General features: G+C 32.1%; 2 protein-coding genes across 4 annotated transcripts in view; one reads left to right on the forward strand and one right to left on the reverse strand.

Moving 5' to 3' along the window:
• The window catches only part of LOC143232333 (putative glutamate receptor), a 35,344-nt gene extending 34,363 nt beyond the window's left edge, over window positions 1–981 (forward strand). The window contains exon 11 of the mRNA XM_076467622.1: window positions 834–981. Within this exon, the coding sequence (XP_076323737.1) occupies window positions 834–981 (148 nt within the window). The remainder of the gene's footprint in view (window positions 1–833) is intronic.
• Window positions 982–10,680: 9,699 nt separating this feature from the next.
• The window catches only part of LOC143245754 (protein phosphatase 1 regulatory subunit 12B-like), a 119,369-nt gene continuing 113,365 nt past the window's right edge, over window positions 10,681–16,684 (reverse strand). For all 3 annotated transcript variants that reach the window (XM_076492025.1, XM_076492024.1, XM_076492031.1), the window contains one exon: window positions 10,681–13,227. In XM_076492025.1, the coding sequence (XP_076348140.1) occupies window positions 13,141–13,227 (87 nt within the window). In that variant the 3' untranslated portion in view covers window positions 10,681–13,140. The remainder of the gene's footprint in view (window positions 13,228–16,684) is intronic.

Here is a 16,684-nt window from a genome sequence, read left to right on the forward strand (position 1 = left end):
CAATATACGCTGTATTTATATACAAGTTTGTGCCATTATTTATTTGCTATTATATTTTGCCTTTTAAAATATGCTAGGGTAAAAACTGTAATCAGAAGTTTAGTGCTGCCGGAGCTTACTTGATCGTCACTCCAGCACTTGAAATTTGTGTGGAAAAATTCTTAAGTTTCATTAAACTATGCAGAAATGAAATTAGAGAAAGGGAAGTACCAATGAAGTCACCATACACGTAAGACGGGTGAGGGTTGATAGTAACATTTATTGCAAGTGGAAAGTTATTTGGAAAATATATATTTGTCATTCCTCAGAGCTATGCCGGACAAATATTTATGTGTTAAGGTTTAATGTGTGGATTTCTTTATTTGTTTATAAACGTTTACCACCATACTGTTTGATTTTATTCATTTTCCCCAATACCCATAGTTGGAAAATGTTACTAGTTCTGATTTCTCTTACTAGATACGTTGATCGGTTTGTTTGTTTTTTTGTGTGGTCATTCAGATCAAAGTGTTAATTGTACCAGAAGTGTTTGGTAGGTGTCACATGTTGTGATATAGGTTTAATCCACTTATGTTTAACCTCGCATTGTCCCTGCGAGGCCATTAGATATTTACAGATTTCTATGTACCTAACATTATACGTGAAGTAAAAACCCTGTAATGTTAATCCGAGTGCTTTCAAAAAGTCCACCTTTCGAAAGCGTTCGGATTATAAGATGTTTTATTTCTTTTCTATGAAAAGATAGAACATACGTCTTTTTCTAACATCATGAATGTACCACCATGTGAGGGATATGAACCTAATTCAGGAAAGTATACTCTTTTATTTTCTAGCATAAACATTTCAGGTGATTCAATGCTTAAGTACCTAGACGAACAATTAACCTTTATTAATGGACACCTCATCCTCTTAAAGTCCGTTACCGGAGCTAAAATAAACGATGCCATAGACATGACCAGTTCTCTTCCCGAATCTGTCTGATTTCTCATAAGTCATTTTTGTACTAATGACCTGAAACAATCCGATAAGAATGCTGAAGGCTGTTTTTCATCACTTAAAAATACAGTAACATATTTTCAGCCTCAGGCCACACATTAAACTGGCTATTTGTAGTGTAGTCTATAGACATGTTAACAGACACATGTTCACTGATTACAACGTACAAAACAGCACAATAATTAATCAACTCAACAATAAAGTTTAACATTTTAATGAGTTAACCAAACATCTATGCAGACTTAACCTTAATCTAGCCTTCATTAACTACACAAACTCAATACCACTCACTAATTTTCTTGCACGATATGGACTTCACTTCAATTTTTTTGGTATTTTTACCCTGACTTCAAACTTCAAGTACTTTATTTCCTGTAACCCTCACCCACTGTTGTCGTCTTCTTCTCAGTTACCCTAATCATCTCATATTCCTACTTCTAATAATCCTTCTACACTTCCCTGTTTAAATGGTATATTTCTCCCTATCTCAGCAGCTACCAAAGTCTCTCACAATAATGATCTATCACTCTCTCTACCCCATCAAGAAACTCATTTACTCTCTCACAGTGATCCTACAAGTTTCGCTCCAAAAAATAAACACAAATCACACTTTCCCCAAAACATCACATTCCACAAATAGCAACATTTGGTTTTCTTATGCTTCCGTTGTTCATTCTTGTTTACCCACAAACCCTTTCACTCAATTATTTCCAAGACCACACCAAACCACTGCCAACGTAAACGTCATATGTTTCACGCTACAATGTTCAACAGTCGATCAAATTTTTTATAGATTGTTTGTTTTAAATTTCACGCAAAGCTACACGAGGATTATCTGAGCTAGCCGTCCCTAATTTAGAAGTGTAAGACTAGTGGGAAGGAAGCTGGTCATCACCACTTACCATTAGCTCTTGGGCTATTGTTTTACCAATGTATAGTATATGACCGTCACATTATAAAGTCCCCATGGCTCAAAAGGCAAGCGTGTTTGGTGGAACAGAGATACGAACTCGCGACCCTCAGATTACGAGTCGGGCACCCTAATCACCGAGCCATGCCGAGCTATCTCTTGTAGAATTACCTTCATTAGTACACAGTAGTCTTTCATCTGTTAGTGGCCCGGCATGGCCAGATGGTTAAGGCACTCGACTCGTACTCTGAGTGTCGCGGATTCGAATTCCCATCAAACCAAACATGCTTGCTCTTTCAGCCGTGGAGGGTTATAATATGACAGTCAATCCCACCTATTCGTTGGTAAAAGAGTAGCCCAAGAGTTGGCGTTGGGTGGTGATGAGTAGCTGCCTTCCCTCGAGTCTTACACTACTAACTTAAGGACGGCTAACGCAGATATCTCTTGAATGGCTTTGCGCGAAATTCAAAATAAACAAACCTTCATCTGCTGGAATAAATTCTCAGAACGACCAGCAGTGCATTTCATACTCTGAAGAAGATAGTTACTTCCGTCTTCCATCCTTAAACTTAATCATCTTCTATCTCACGATCACAACTTCATCACACAAATATCTGTCAACATTCAACATGAATCATTTAGTTATATCAAAAAACAACTATTTCAAAAACTTGGAAATTTCACTGAGAAACAAATGAAACATTATAAACATTCCAAGTCGCTAGTATATAACATAAAAAAACAGAAACGTACCTTAATCTCTCGCATTAAAAGCACCGATAACAATAGGAACACATGATCAGTACTTCTGCAAGAAATGGAAACAAATCCTTGAAAACACCTCCCTAGAACTCATGAATATCATTAAAATCTTCTGTCAAAATTCTGTCGATATTCTAGATAAAAAAAAACTTCCCACTATTATTACCTTTACAATCATTCGCTGGAAGGAAAAGATCTAAAAAAATTAGAAACTGATGCATTCCTTCTTTAAAATATTAGCAAAAATTAACTTTCTACTAATAACACCAATTCACAATTCATCAGTTCACCAAATAATACACCATTCATTTTTGTCATAAATAAACTACCATAACATTGAGCAGTCTACCAGAAACAATAAAGTTCCTTTATCTCATAACGTTTGTTTGTTTGTTTTGAGTTTCGCGCAAAGCTACACGAGGGCTATCTGCGCTAGCCGTCCCTAATTTAGCAGTGTAAGACTAGAGGGAAGGCAGCTAGTCATCACCACCCTTCGCCAACTCTTGGGCTACTCTTTTAGCAACGAATAGTGGGATTGAGCACGTTATAACGCCCCCACGAGTGAAAGGGCGAGCATGTTTGGTGTGATGGGTCGAACCCGCAACCCTCAGATTACAAGTCGAACGCCTTAACCACCAGACGATGCCGGGCCATCTCACAACAAATACCTTAAAAAAACGTTAAAAAACACTTTATACTCTAATACGAATAAGCCTTCTCAAACAAACAAATCTATCGAAAATAACAGTGATCTTATGAAACGTACAGATAACGATGAACACTTCCGACACACCTCTAACATTGTTAATCTTGCAAACATAACTCAGTCTCCTTGGTAAAGGTCTCAACTTCTACCCAAATAGCAGCAATGTTAATTTGCCCGAACTACTTTCTGACCTTTATCAATTCTCTAGAACAGTGGCGGCGCCAGGAAGGGGGGGGGGTTGAGCCTCCCAAATGAGCCAGGCCTTTCCAGTCCCCTAATATTGTTACCTACATATGTTTTGAAATAATATTGACTATAAACACAACATGATGAAAGATAGCTAGCGTGATAGTGACCTTACTTTTCCTCAAAGTGTATTAACTTCATATGGGATAATTCGTTTCTGCTATGTAAACTATATCTTTATATTATATTTCTTTTGATTTGTAGTTTTACTCTTAATGGTATATTAAATGTTCAATCTAAACTAATCTTGATTTTCTTTATAATTATGTATTACCTTGGGTGGAATTTAGGTGAGCTTCCTCTTTTACATATACACATATTTTCTTAAACAGATTATTTCTACTTTGTAATAATGAATTATTAATCAGAGTATGAGTTTCCAATGAAAACTGCATTGAAAACACAGTTCAAAATAGCACACCTTTCTGTAATGTATCTTGGTATTTACATTATTATAATTTATCATCCATACTTCATATTGATGGCATTTTGGGAAACAACTCCACAGTTTACCTCAGCCCCACAATAAACGTTTTTGTGAATACCTCCACCAAATAGAGAACCGCATTAAGAGAGTTATATTAAAACCGTAAAAATGTAACATAATACACAGATTAAAATCTTCCAAAAGAGACTCCCAGTTCGTCCCTAAGGTTTGTTTGTTTTTGAATTTCGCACAAAGTTACTCGAGGGCTATCTGTGCTAGCCGTCCCTAATTTAGCAATGTAAGACTAGAGGGAAGGCAGCTAGTCATCACCACCCACCGCCAACTCTTGGGCTACTCTTTTACCAACGAATAGTGGGATTGACCGTAACATTATAACGCCCCCACGGCTGAAAGAGCGAGCATGTTTGGCGCGACAGGGATGCGAACCCACGACTCTCAGATTACGAGTCGCACGCCTTAACGCGCTTGACCATGCCGGGCCTCGTCCCTAAGGAACAAAGGTCCACATTTTGAAAGCGCTCGTGTGATAGAGTTTTTATTTCATTTCTGTCGAAACTTCTGGAACCTGCGTGTTTTTCTAAGACCAATAATATCATACGAGACAAATGTACAAAGTTAATTGATTTACATTCAAATACCAAATACCACAATCAAAACATGTTTCGTGCGAGAAATACGAGTTTCCCTTCTCATATACAACGAAAGTTTTTGTTTGTTTTTAGTTATTCGTGTTTGCAGACTAATGTCCTAAAACTGTAATTGAAGGAAACTGAGTATATAGGATACATGTATGTGGTACTCAGATAAACATATTTTCTATGCTGCCTAATTTAAACAAATCTGAGTTGATTTGCGTGTGTTTTCTGAGCAATATATCCGTAACAAAGTTAATAATCAATCACATAAGCAATCTCAAACATTTAGCGCTGCATTCCTTTCACTCTTTGAAATGAGGTCACAAAAATTAAACTTAAGTTTTGAATAACGAGATCTTTAATCTGATAGTGACGTCGCACGTCTGATAAATTTTGGTAAAACGCCGACACTATAAAATATAGCACTAAGCTACTGACTATAGCTAAAGCAAAACAACCTCTGTAATAAAAGTCTATTTATTGACAGAATGAGACCAGAGCCAGAGAAATTCAACTATGAGTTATTGCCGAAATTAATTGATATAACAAGAAATTCAATCAACATAATAAATACACCGTTTTATTCTATCATAATGATTGGTTTAGTTTGTTTTGAATTTCGCGCAAAGCTACACAAGTGTTATCTGCGCTAGCCATCCATAATTTAGCAGTGTAAGACTAGAGGAAAGGCACCTAGTCATCACTCTCTACCGCCAACTTTCGGGCTACTCTTTAATGAACATAGATTGACTATAAGTTTATAACGCCCCCACGGCTGAAAGGACGAGCATGTTTGGCGCGAAGGGGATTCGAACCCACGACCCTCAGATTACAAGTCGAACGCATTAACCCACCTGGCCATGAATTGATTTGTTTTAATGGTCATTTTATTAAAGCTTTAGACCAACTTCAGTTATTTAATTTATCGCCTTAAAATTTTCTGTCCTCTAAATGGAAAACCTGCTTTATCCAGTACCATAACCAATAAAGAACTATTTCAACTCTCTCTTGTAAAGCTAGATCAATGATAATGACTTATACCGATTTGGAATCAGCTTACTTGGTGTTAGGTGTCAGACACATAGCTTTGTATAAATACTGTTAACGTTCAAACAAACACTTTTTTATTGTATTCTGTACCATGATAAACAAACTTCGAGTAATAACTACAGTTACAAAGTTATGTAGCCTCAAATTAGGTTTTTCTGTTAAAGTGTGCTTTGAACAAAATCTACTTTAAGTAACCTGCCACACATATAACTCATTTCAATATTCTTTACACTATAATTTAGCGAACTGATGAGAACTAATATGACTGTAGTATTCAGGCGATCACGGTTTGCGATTTGTTATTCAACATTAGCGATACATTTTATCTTCCAATCTATTACCTCCAACCTTTATTTCTAAATAAAGTGATTAACAGTGAATACTTCAATTGGCATAAGGACATCGACACAACGTTATTGAATATGATGCGCTTTTCAAATGTTTTAATATCCCTTTTTCTACATTTAAAATAATGTTCCAGGTTAATCCTGATCAAAACAGAAAATATGTTTTGTTCGAGTTCCATTAGAGGTTCCTAAATATCGTTCAGGCGGTCAATCAGTAATGTTTTTTGATATCATATTTGTTTACCTGTGGCGCATATCTCTAATCAGACTGATCAACAAATTTTAAATTTTAAATTATTGATAGGGTCCAAATTTTTGTCTAAACTGTTTACACACTAAATTGCCTTTGAGTGGATCATTACAACATATGAGGCAAAAAACCGTTTGTAAACAAAACTAACATTAAAATTGCAACCAATTATATTGATTAATATAGGGGACCTCTATGTACTTTACATAGAAAAACCGAGTAATTTTATTGTATTTTATTATCTTCTTCACATTAAGTGTTAAAACATGTAATACCTAAATTTTAGTGATGTCGAGAAAATCCACTTCTAGAGAGAAATATATATGTAAAAACGACTCGTTTGGGTTGAGAAATTTTTTTACGTAGAAATAAAATTTTTATTTTTTCGACCTTTTTCGATCATCATCAGGTTTACAAAGAAAGAAAGGGTTTGAAAAGGGTTGTGTAACTGAGTGTCGGAATGTAGAGGGCGCGCGTAGATTTTTCAATATATAATTTTATGTTATTTACAATTATTATTTATTATTTTATTTTTAATATAGGTTTAAAGGTGTTCCTTTGTATTGGTTTATTTTAGGCTTGATTTGTTGTATAAGTAAGGCTTCTTTAATTTTGCGTTTGTCTCTTTATTTAGTATTTGAGTGTTTTCTATGGTTATATTGTGTTTATTTGACTTGCAGTGTTCGAAAACGTGTGAAGATGACTTTTTATGTTCTTTGAATCTGGTTTCTATTTTTCTACTTATTTCTCCAATATAGAAGTCGTGGCAGTTATCACATTGTATTTTATAAATAATGTTGGTGTGGTGTTTGTCAGTGTAGTTTTTACATAGTACAGACCTCATTTTTGCGTCTGGTTTTTGAATAAATTTGGTATTAACTGGAATGTCATATTTTGTTACTAGTTTTTGCCAAATGTTGGTTATGTTTTTTGCTGATGTCGGGAATATATGTTATGCAGCAGTATTTGGTTTCGTGATTTTTTGATTCGTGAGATATATTTACTTTTCATGGTTGATTTTGCTTTGTGTCTAGGTGTGTGCGTATAATATTTTCTACGGTTTGTGGAGGAAACTTATTGATGTTGATGAAGTATTGTTTTATTTGTCTAATTCATCATTAATTTTATCTGGTAAGCATAGTTTTATGGCTGTGTTTATTTGGTTTCTTAGTATGTTGAGATTTTATGTTGTTTCATGTGCCGAGTCCCAAGGAATGTATAATCCAGTATGGGTGATTTTTCGGTGGATTTCTGTTTAAATTGTGTATCTGTTCTTGTAATTTTGAGGTTAAGGAATGATATTTGATTGCTTTCTACTTGTTCACATGTAAAGTTGATGTTGGGATGTATAGCGTTAATGTGATTGAAAAAATTAAGTGTGGGTTCTGTAGATGTGAATCCTGCAACCGTGTCATCTACATATCTGTACCAGTATAGTGGTGGATGTAATGTTGTGTTAATTGCTTGTGTTTCAATTTGTGTCATAAAAATATTGGCTAGAACTGGTGATACCGGGTTGCCCATGCTTAGGCCATTTGTTTGTATATAGTTTTGGTTGTTGAACATGAAATTTGTTTTCATCGTGGTGAATTCTATGAGGGTTGCTGAGAATGTCTATAGATGGGTTAGGGTCTCTGGTTCTAAGACTCTCTTGCAGGCTTCAGTAGTTGGAACTTCTGTAAAGAGGAATATAACATCGAAACTGGCCATTAAGGCTTCATGATCAAGTTGATTAAAATTAGACTTGAAATTAAAAGTCTTTGATGAATGAGCTGGCTGATGTTACATATTTGGAGAATGCCCATGCTATCTATTTACCAAGATTGTAATTAATCGATTCATATGTGGACATTATTGGTCGTAATGGGCAATCTGGTTTATGAGGTTTGGAGATGCCGTATATTTGTGGTGTGCGAGAGTCGGTTTTACATAGGTAGGAATAAAGTGTTTGTGAAATTGTGTTGGTTTTTTCCTTTTTAGTAGTATTTTGTTTAGTTGCGTTTCATGTGTCTTTATTAGATGTGTGTGTATTGGTTTAAATTTGTTAGTGTCTGATAGGATGTTTTTCATTTTTTGGATGTATTCATTCGTGTTCATTATGACTATAGCGTTTCCTTTATCTGGTTTCAGAATTTTTATGTTTTTGTCTTGTTTTAGGTTTTTTATGGAAATTAATATCTCTTTTTGTAAGACTGTTTTTCAGCTTTCTGTTTTGTGAAATTATGTTGATGGTTTTGTGATAAAATTCTTTGAAAAAATCGTTTAAGATGTTGTTTCTAAGTGTTTATGGAAAATATAAATTTTTAATTTTTCCTGGGAAGTTTGGCTGTTAATAAAATTGTCTAAGTCGTCCTCTTTCTGTTGGTTGTTTTTCTTTTCTGTGGAAAGTATCACAAGTCTCCTGGCTAGATCTTCTAAACATGTTTTGATTTCTTAGGTTGGAATGTACCTAGGTGCTATTGCAAAGTTGAGTCCTTTGTTAAGTAGATATATCTCGTCTGTGCTTAATTGTCGGTCGGATCTGTTAATTATGAGGTTAGTCAACGGTTTGTCTTGGTGTCTTTTCTGTTGTTTTCATCTTAGTTTTTCTAGTTTTTTGTTGTGCCAGTTATTTTTGTTTTTATCTCTCATAGTGTTGATTTGGTTTATATTTCGTTGTATAAGTCCGTAAATCTCTGGTTTAATGCAGCATGTCATTTGATGGTATATGTTCATTTTTTGTTTTTGTAAGACATGTAGTTCTTTGTATTTCGTGTTCAACATGGCTTTAAGTACATTTTCTGTAAATTTTGGATAATGCTTGTGTATTTATTAAAAATTTTTGACAGTTTTACCTTTACAAAATTAGAGGTTTGTTGTTCCTTTCTACATTGTTGAATGAAATAGATGTCATTTCTTCTGTTGGCAATTCTTTGGTTTAAATGTCTTAGTTTCTTAACGATCGTATGAGCATGTACTGTTGATAGTGGTGTAAGGTATGTTAGTTCAGATATAATGGTAACAGATAAGTGCAAATACACAAAGATTTACACTTCTCGTACAATCGCCGTGATGAAATAATAATCAGTGATGTCGAGAAAACCCACTTGTAGAGAAAAACATACGTGTAAAAACGACTTGTTTGGGTTAAGAAAATTTTTTACGTAGAGCAGTGAAGAACGTTTCGACCTTCTTCGGTCATCGTCAGGTTCACAAAGAAAGAAAGAGGGAACTGACCGGAAGCTGACATTCTGAATTGAAATTTGAATTCCTTGCGCTTCCTGTAATTTGAATTTCCTCGCAGTTCACACGTTTCCAGGTTTTGAGGGAGTAAAACCCATACCTTCATCCAAATTTCCACACACATTGTGCAACACAAGAATTGGTTTCTGAGATCTAAAAAGCGTTTTCTCCCTGTGATTTTTACATGTTTTGTCAATAGAAACGGCCGAGAAAATCTCAGTTAAGTTCCCTTGTCACTCTGGCCGAATATGAATTCTATTTCGTATAAGATAAACACAATCCCATAAGTTCTACACATTTGTGACAGAACTATATTTTGTTTCACTGAAGTATATTTTTGTATTTAAAAGATAGACTTTTTTAACATACTGTTTTTTTTTAACTTGAATACCAAAACCCATAATATCCTATGCAGTACACGCAAATTCGTCTTTATTATTTGTTTCCGATACAACAAAATACAAAGGATATTCCTGTACTGAAAATACCAAATCTCCTAAACGAAAATATCTTTATGATATAAATGCATAAAGATTGCGTGTCCAAAAAGCTCTTACTCTTCTATAAAAAAAAGAAAAGAAAAGCAATCAATTTTCTGTGGCGTACTCAAAGTCGTTTCAACATAAAATACTCAGCCCTTCCTAGTCACGAAAACCATGAAGTTAATAATTACACATATTCCCAGATTTTTAAGAGACCAACAAAATTTTAAAAACAAAATTATTCGACTTTCTTGTTTGACTGGATTAATAATTACTACTTATTTGAATCTCCTGATGCCTTATCAATCAAGTGCTTGGTACCATGTTATTTTACGAATATTGAAAACAAAATGAAAAATTTGATTTTAGATTTCAGCCCTATGAAGTTTCCAAAATACTTGTTATCCACATTAAATCATTGCATGAGAAAAATATACAAATAATCTATGCTGTAAATGTAAAATGAAGGAACTTTAACAAAACCAAATGTGACATTATTCCATACTTCAAATTACCCTTCTTTCCAAAAAGATTAGTGTGATCAGAGACTATTTAACATAATGACTACAATATATTTATGATATTACACAACTTTAAATTTGTAAACTATCAGACACACCCAAAGGTCAAATGTAAAGATATTTATTTAAGATGTTCTACACACTGTTCTGTACATGTGATAATACTTTTGTTTAGAGATTACAAAATATAATAAATACTAAAATTTTTCATACAACAATGCAAACATGACAAAAGCACTAATTTCTATAGAGAGGTTCCAAGCTTTGATAACAATGTATTGAGCTAATATTGTTGTTAAATGAATCCTGAAGCAATAAAAATGAGTAAATTCTCAATGAATAATTCTTAGTTTTCTTTTTTTTTTTGTAAATAAAAAAACTTGTGATATAAGGCACCTTACCTGATACAACAATGATGATTCAAGTTTATTATATGAAGTTAAAAAGATTTCCTTTACTGTACAGGATGTCTTGATTTGACAAATGCAGGCTGTGTGATTACAGCATCATGATCACAACATTTGCAACTAGTAAAATCATATTAAACACAGTAGCTTCAATTAAATTACGTTTAGATGTAAAAAGTAAAACCAGTTAGAAAAATGGATCTGTTACTTATCCTTCCTCTCATAATTTTAATAATGGCTACAAACAAGTTTCTAAAACTGACAAATTTATAATAATCACCATTTATACATAGTTAAAGAGTGGAGTGTCAGAACTTTGTTCTGCTAGCAGAATGAATAAAAACAAATCCATACAAGATAACTTTATTAATATTTTTAAACTACGTAAAGTCCCTTTCACAATCGTTAATTCACATAATACTACACATACAGATATAAGTACCTTGGAAGTATCTTTAAGATACTGGCATATTACCTTTTTAAAGGTGCTGTTATCATCAAATGTTATGGTAGCTTTTGTGTATAAAAAGATTGACACCTATACAGTATCATCATAAAAAAAAAATGACATTTTACTTATTTGTTGTTAACAAATCAAATTTTGTTAGCTTTTATTTTTTCTGATCAATAGAGAGCATTAGTTCATCCCTCAATAATGTAAGATAAAACATACAAAAATGATGTACTAGTTGACAGCAGGTCAACATAAAGATAACTTTAAAATATTTGTGTATATACATATATAAATGTATATATATTTAAAAGTATCCACAGATCCTCACTGTATAAACAGAAGTAACAAGGTATTAAGATCATTTCTTTTACACTTTCCTTAACAATAACTTTCTTTCTACTATAAAATGTACATATAACAAATAGCTCTTTCAGCCTTGAAATCTATTTAAATTTTCTTCTAACTTACTTATGAAACATGCACACAATTTGTTTCTTAGAACTAATTACATTCTATTGTGGGCATTCAACTCAGTAGCACACCTGTACAAAAAAATTTGGAACTATTTGGTGCAAACTTCAAATCTCAACTCACATTTTGCTCAAGTCCAAAAATAACTACTACAGAATACATTCTTCTTCAAACTTTAAATCTTAAGAAAACAAAATCATAATCACAGTTTACTCAATTTAGACACAATATAAAATTAGCTTTCACTGTTTGCTTCATGTGATAAAAGTTTTAAAAAACTGATGCATCTCAGATTCTACATTAATAATAACTTCTGAATGTTGGCATTGCTTATTTAAAAAAAAAGAAGAAGAAATTAATTATTAAATAAAAATATTTTTTCCTTTTTAAGCTATATTACATTTAAGCTTCATTATTCATTAATAAGATTTAAGTTAGAAAAGTACTAAATATCAGGAAATGACTATTGTATAGAGATGTTTGTTTTACCACAACTGTTTCTTTTTTGTAAAAAAACGTAAGTGAAAAGAAAGTCAAGGATAACAAAGATTATTTTCATGTATACAATTTTCTTAAGGTACTTGGGAAAGTTTAGTCACAAAACAAGAATGGCCTTTTCTTTATTCTTTTGATACTTATATGTTTAACAGTCCTCTAAACGCTAAAAATGTTAGGAGCTGAATTTTCTCATCACTCCTTTTAGATAACTTTGAAAAATGCATACGATTTTGATACAAGAGCTTTCTATGAACTGTCCTCATAAAAGCTAAATGTTGAAACACAGAACCAAACTTGGAACTTGTACAACCATTTCTCATGCAAATGTGTGGCACTCATGGTGTAACATGTTTTTTCTTTCTTTGTTAAGAAAATACAAATTGAGACTCTTAAAATCAAATATTTAAAGGTAGAAGAAATAATGTAAATGCACTCATGAACACACATGGATGACTGTAAACATACCGAAGGTTTGAGAGGTTAAATTAAAGATGGAATCATACAGACTAGATGACAGTAACAAAATGCTGACTAAAGTTCATTATTCAACTGAAACCACAGTAAAAAAAAAAAAACTAATTAAAAAAGCTAAAATTGTAGATTTAAACTAAGGTGAGAAGTGTATCATCACAACAATGTTCATCACACTCTAGAAAGTGGTATTTTTTGGAGTTAGATGCGATTTTGGTTCTACTCCTCTGCTGGAAGACATGTAAACCCAAACTTTGTTTACTTCTATTTTGACAATTTACTGATGACTCTGATGAGGGCACCATTCTCATCTCGTAACCGCTGGTTCTCAGCCTTCACCTGTTCAAGTTGCTAGAAGAATGAAATCAATATTTTAGTATATAAAACACTAAGAAAAATAGTTAGTTAAAATCAGAAAAGATACTTAACTTGAAACATTCATATAGACAATTCTCTCAGATTTCAGATTTGCATATAAATTGTGCTAATGCAATCCTAAATAACTTGACAAACTCTTTCAAGAAACTTGACTTACTGATAGAATTTTAAGCATTTGTTTACACTACAAAAATACATCTAAAATTAAAAACCTAATTCTTCATTAGTAAACTAAGATAGTTGTCTTCAAAGCTATAGAGAATCAGACATGAAATTTGATATTTTATAAGGTAATATCATCAATGCAGTATTCTGCATTATTGTACACTTCCACAGAGAAGTTTTAAAGTTGAGCTAAATAATTATTACGTACATGTAATTGTCTAAATTACTTTTAAAACTGTATCCAGTACAAATGAAACTTGATTCATTATCCAATCTTTGGAAAGATATTCTGAAGATATTTGTTTCACTTGGCACCATTTTAATATGTAAACAATATAGTTAAATGGATTCAGTGGCAATCAGTGGAATTTTCTAACTGAATCACTAATTATATTCAACTAATTGATTACAATCATGAGACTAATCTTTCTACTTTCAGATTCTTGCTCTTTTAAAGAGATTTAAGATATTTTCATTTTGTATGATAGACATCTTCAAGTACAACAATTTAGGGACTAAGATTCATCTATAATCCTAAACAGTTTATGTGAAAGATATAAACACAATGTAGAACAAATCCAGTAACAAGTAGAAACTGCAGTTAATTATTATTCAGTGTCTTTCTCCTTGCACATTTTCACAAGACTACTAAAATCAATGAATTTTTGTTGATAAGAACAAACTTTACTTTGTGACATCAATTATAACTCTGAAAAAAAAAATCAAACATAATAGTGAGTAGTGAGATTACTGTTACGTACAGGCTAAAAAAATATATATGTTATGTTTACTTTTGGAGATCAAGCTTTTGATTTTATACCAACTATACACCTATATCAAGGTGATAAATCATGGTGGTGAAGAGAATATACACAATTACACCTAGATAAATAAGCATCAGATTCTTCAGGTGCATCTCCTCTGTACATATGGACAATAAACTTATTAGAATATGCCATTTATCTTGTCAAAGACTGGAATGATTATCATAGTAATTATTTTGTACACAACAATATTTCAGTGTAAAGAAAGTTGAAAATTTATTTTAAATCAGTAAAATGTCAATTAGACACACCTCTATTCTTATGTTATTTGTTATTGTAAATGATAAAGACTACATTAAAGTTGATGTACTTTACACAGACAACCAATCGTGAAATAGATTTTAATAATATTACCATAAATGGTATAAAATACAACATTGATTAAGACGTATATATGTTATATTTTCATTTTGTTACCATATATAAAATGATTGATACTTGCAAATTTTAATGCAATATTAACTTATTGATTTTGTTACTGTTTACTGAAAATTGCTTGGTATGTCTACGTGTATAATTTATGGTGATTCAGGAGCCATGGATTCGTGTTTCCATGAAACATGTTTATCCTTTAAGCTGTAGTGGCAATATATTTGCTTATTTTATTCCAAGTTATGGCAAAGTTACTAAAGCTACCTGTCTTTGTACCCAATTTTAAAATCATGATCAAACAGAAGGGAACAGACCAATGACACCCACCAACAACTCTTGGGCTACTCTTTACCAATGAAAGGGATTGACTTTTACATTGTAACATCTCTGGACTGACAAAGTACTATATGGTTAATGTAATAATTTATTTAACTGTAAAGTTACAGATGTGATACTCCATACCACTATATATTTTCATCCTTTCAGCCATATGGATGTTATAATATCACTTCAATTCCACTACCTGTTGGTACAAGAATAGCACAATATTTACCAGTGGGTGCTTTTGGCAGCTTGTATGCCCTCTGGTTAGCAGCTACAAATTGAAGTCAGTAGTAGATAACTTCAGTAGTTGTTCCATGATTCAAAACCAAAAACATAAATACAATGCCTCCAAATCTGAAAGACAGAGCACCTTAAGTAGCAAAGCCCAGAAATTGAGCCCATGACTCTTGAATCATGAGGTAGCATCTTATTCACTGGACCATGCCCTCACCTGAAGCTCAAAAAAGTATATAGTCAAAAACAGTAACAACTAGAAATATAAATTTTCATTAATTAATTATTTTCATGGTATTAATATATTTAACTATCATTTCAACTAACTAATAGTTCTCTTTGACACTAACACTAATCAATTAATCACCAATCTGTTTCTCAGTAATTATTTCAAACCTATTTAATAAATCAGTGCTTCCCCAAAAATGTGTAGTAAAATATCTTACTTTCTTAGAATAACAGTTTAGGCTTTAATGATCACTGTCTATTTCTAAGGTGTTTGCAAGTGTGTGCTTTATTCAAACTTTATAATTACTGATTTGTCATTTTGTCTTTAGTGACTCCAGATGTATCTTGTAGGGATACACAAACATTACATATTTTCAGTATAACATTAGGTGTTCTGATCTGAAATTAAAAATTAATACCTTTAAAATGAACTCTAATATAAATGTGCTTTATTCAAGACACTTATTTAAACTTTTTTTCATTTCTGGCATACTTTAAACTAGAATGTCCTTAGTTGTTGTTTTTTTTCACAAAGCTAGCTTTTAGTTATATAATTAAATTTTAATTTTAATTTGATAATACCATCTGCAATTTGTATAAAACACTTTGATCTTAGATAGTCTCTTAAAAAACTGTCAACAAATTTATCAAAGAAAATGTCATTACTCAGCCACTCATTCTGAATTACTTATAAAACCTACTTAGAATTTCAAAAAGTCTATTGATCTACATATCTATGTAATTAAATACTTTATTTATCAGCAACTGTAAAATCTGTTGAAGTTACTCTTGAAGTTTGTTTCTAAATCCAAGTTACTCTTGTATACAATTTACATATCTTGGAGAGAATAAAAACTCATTGATTAATCAAATTTATTATTATACACATATTAGGTGCAAATAAATATTTTTTAGAACTTTGGAAATAAAACTACAGTAGATAATTACAACTCAAGAATATTAAGCATTAAATATTGTGAAAAGTGTTACATGTTTAGTTCATTTATGATTCAACATGAATTACTAACAACCACTTGAAAACTAATACCATTAAGTATGGAGTATATATACTACACACCAACAGTATTTAATTCATTTATATCAATTTTAACTTACTTGAAATATAAAAACCTTGATATATACGTTTCCTCAGTAAAATACAAAGCTTATTCATAGATTTTCAAAAAGATAAAAGTACTGATGAAGAACAGTATTAACAGGTCAGCTTCAAACAAGATTCAGCACAGGTGAATGAATAACTTACAAAAATTTCTGAATGTTCC

The sequence above is a fragment of the Tachypleus tridentatus genome, chromosome 1, assembly GCF_004210375.1.
Source record: "Tachypleus tridentatus isolate NWPU-2018 chromosome 1, ASM421037v1, whole genome shotgun sequence".
Lineage (NCBI taxonomy): Eukaryota > Metazoa > Arthropoda > Merostomata > Xiphosura > Limulidae > Tachypleus > Tachypleus tridentatus.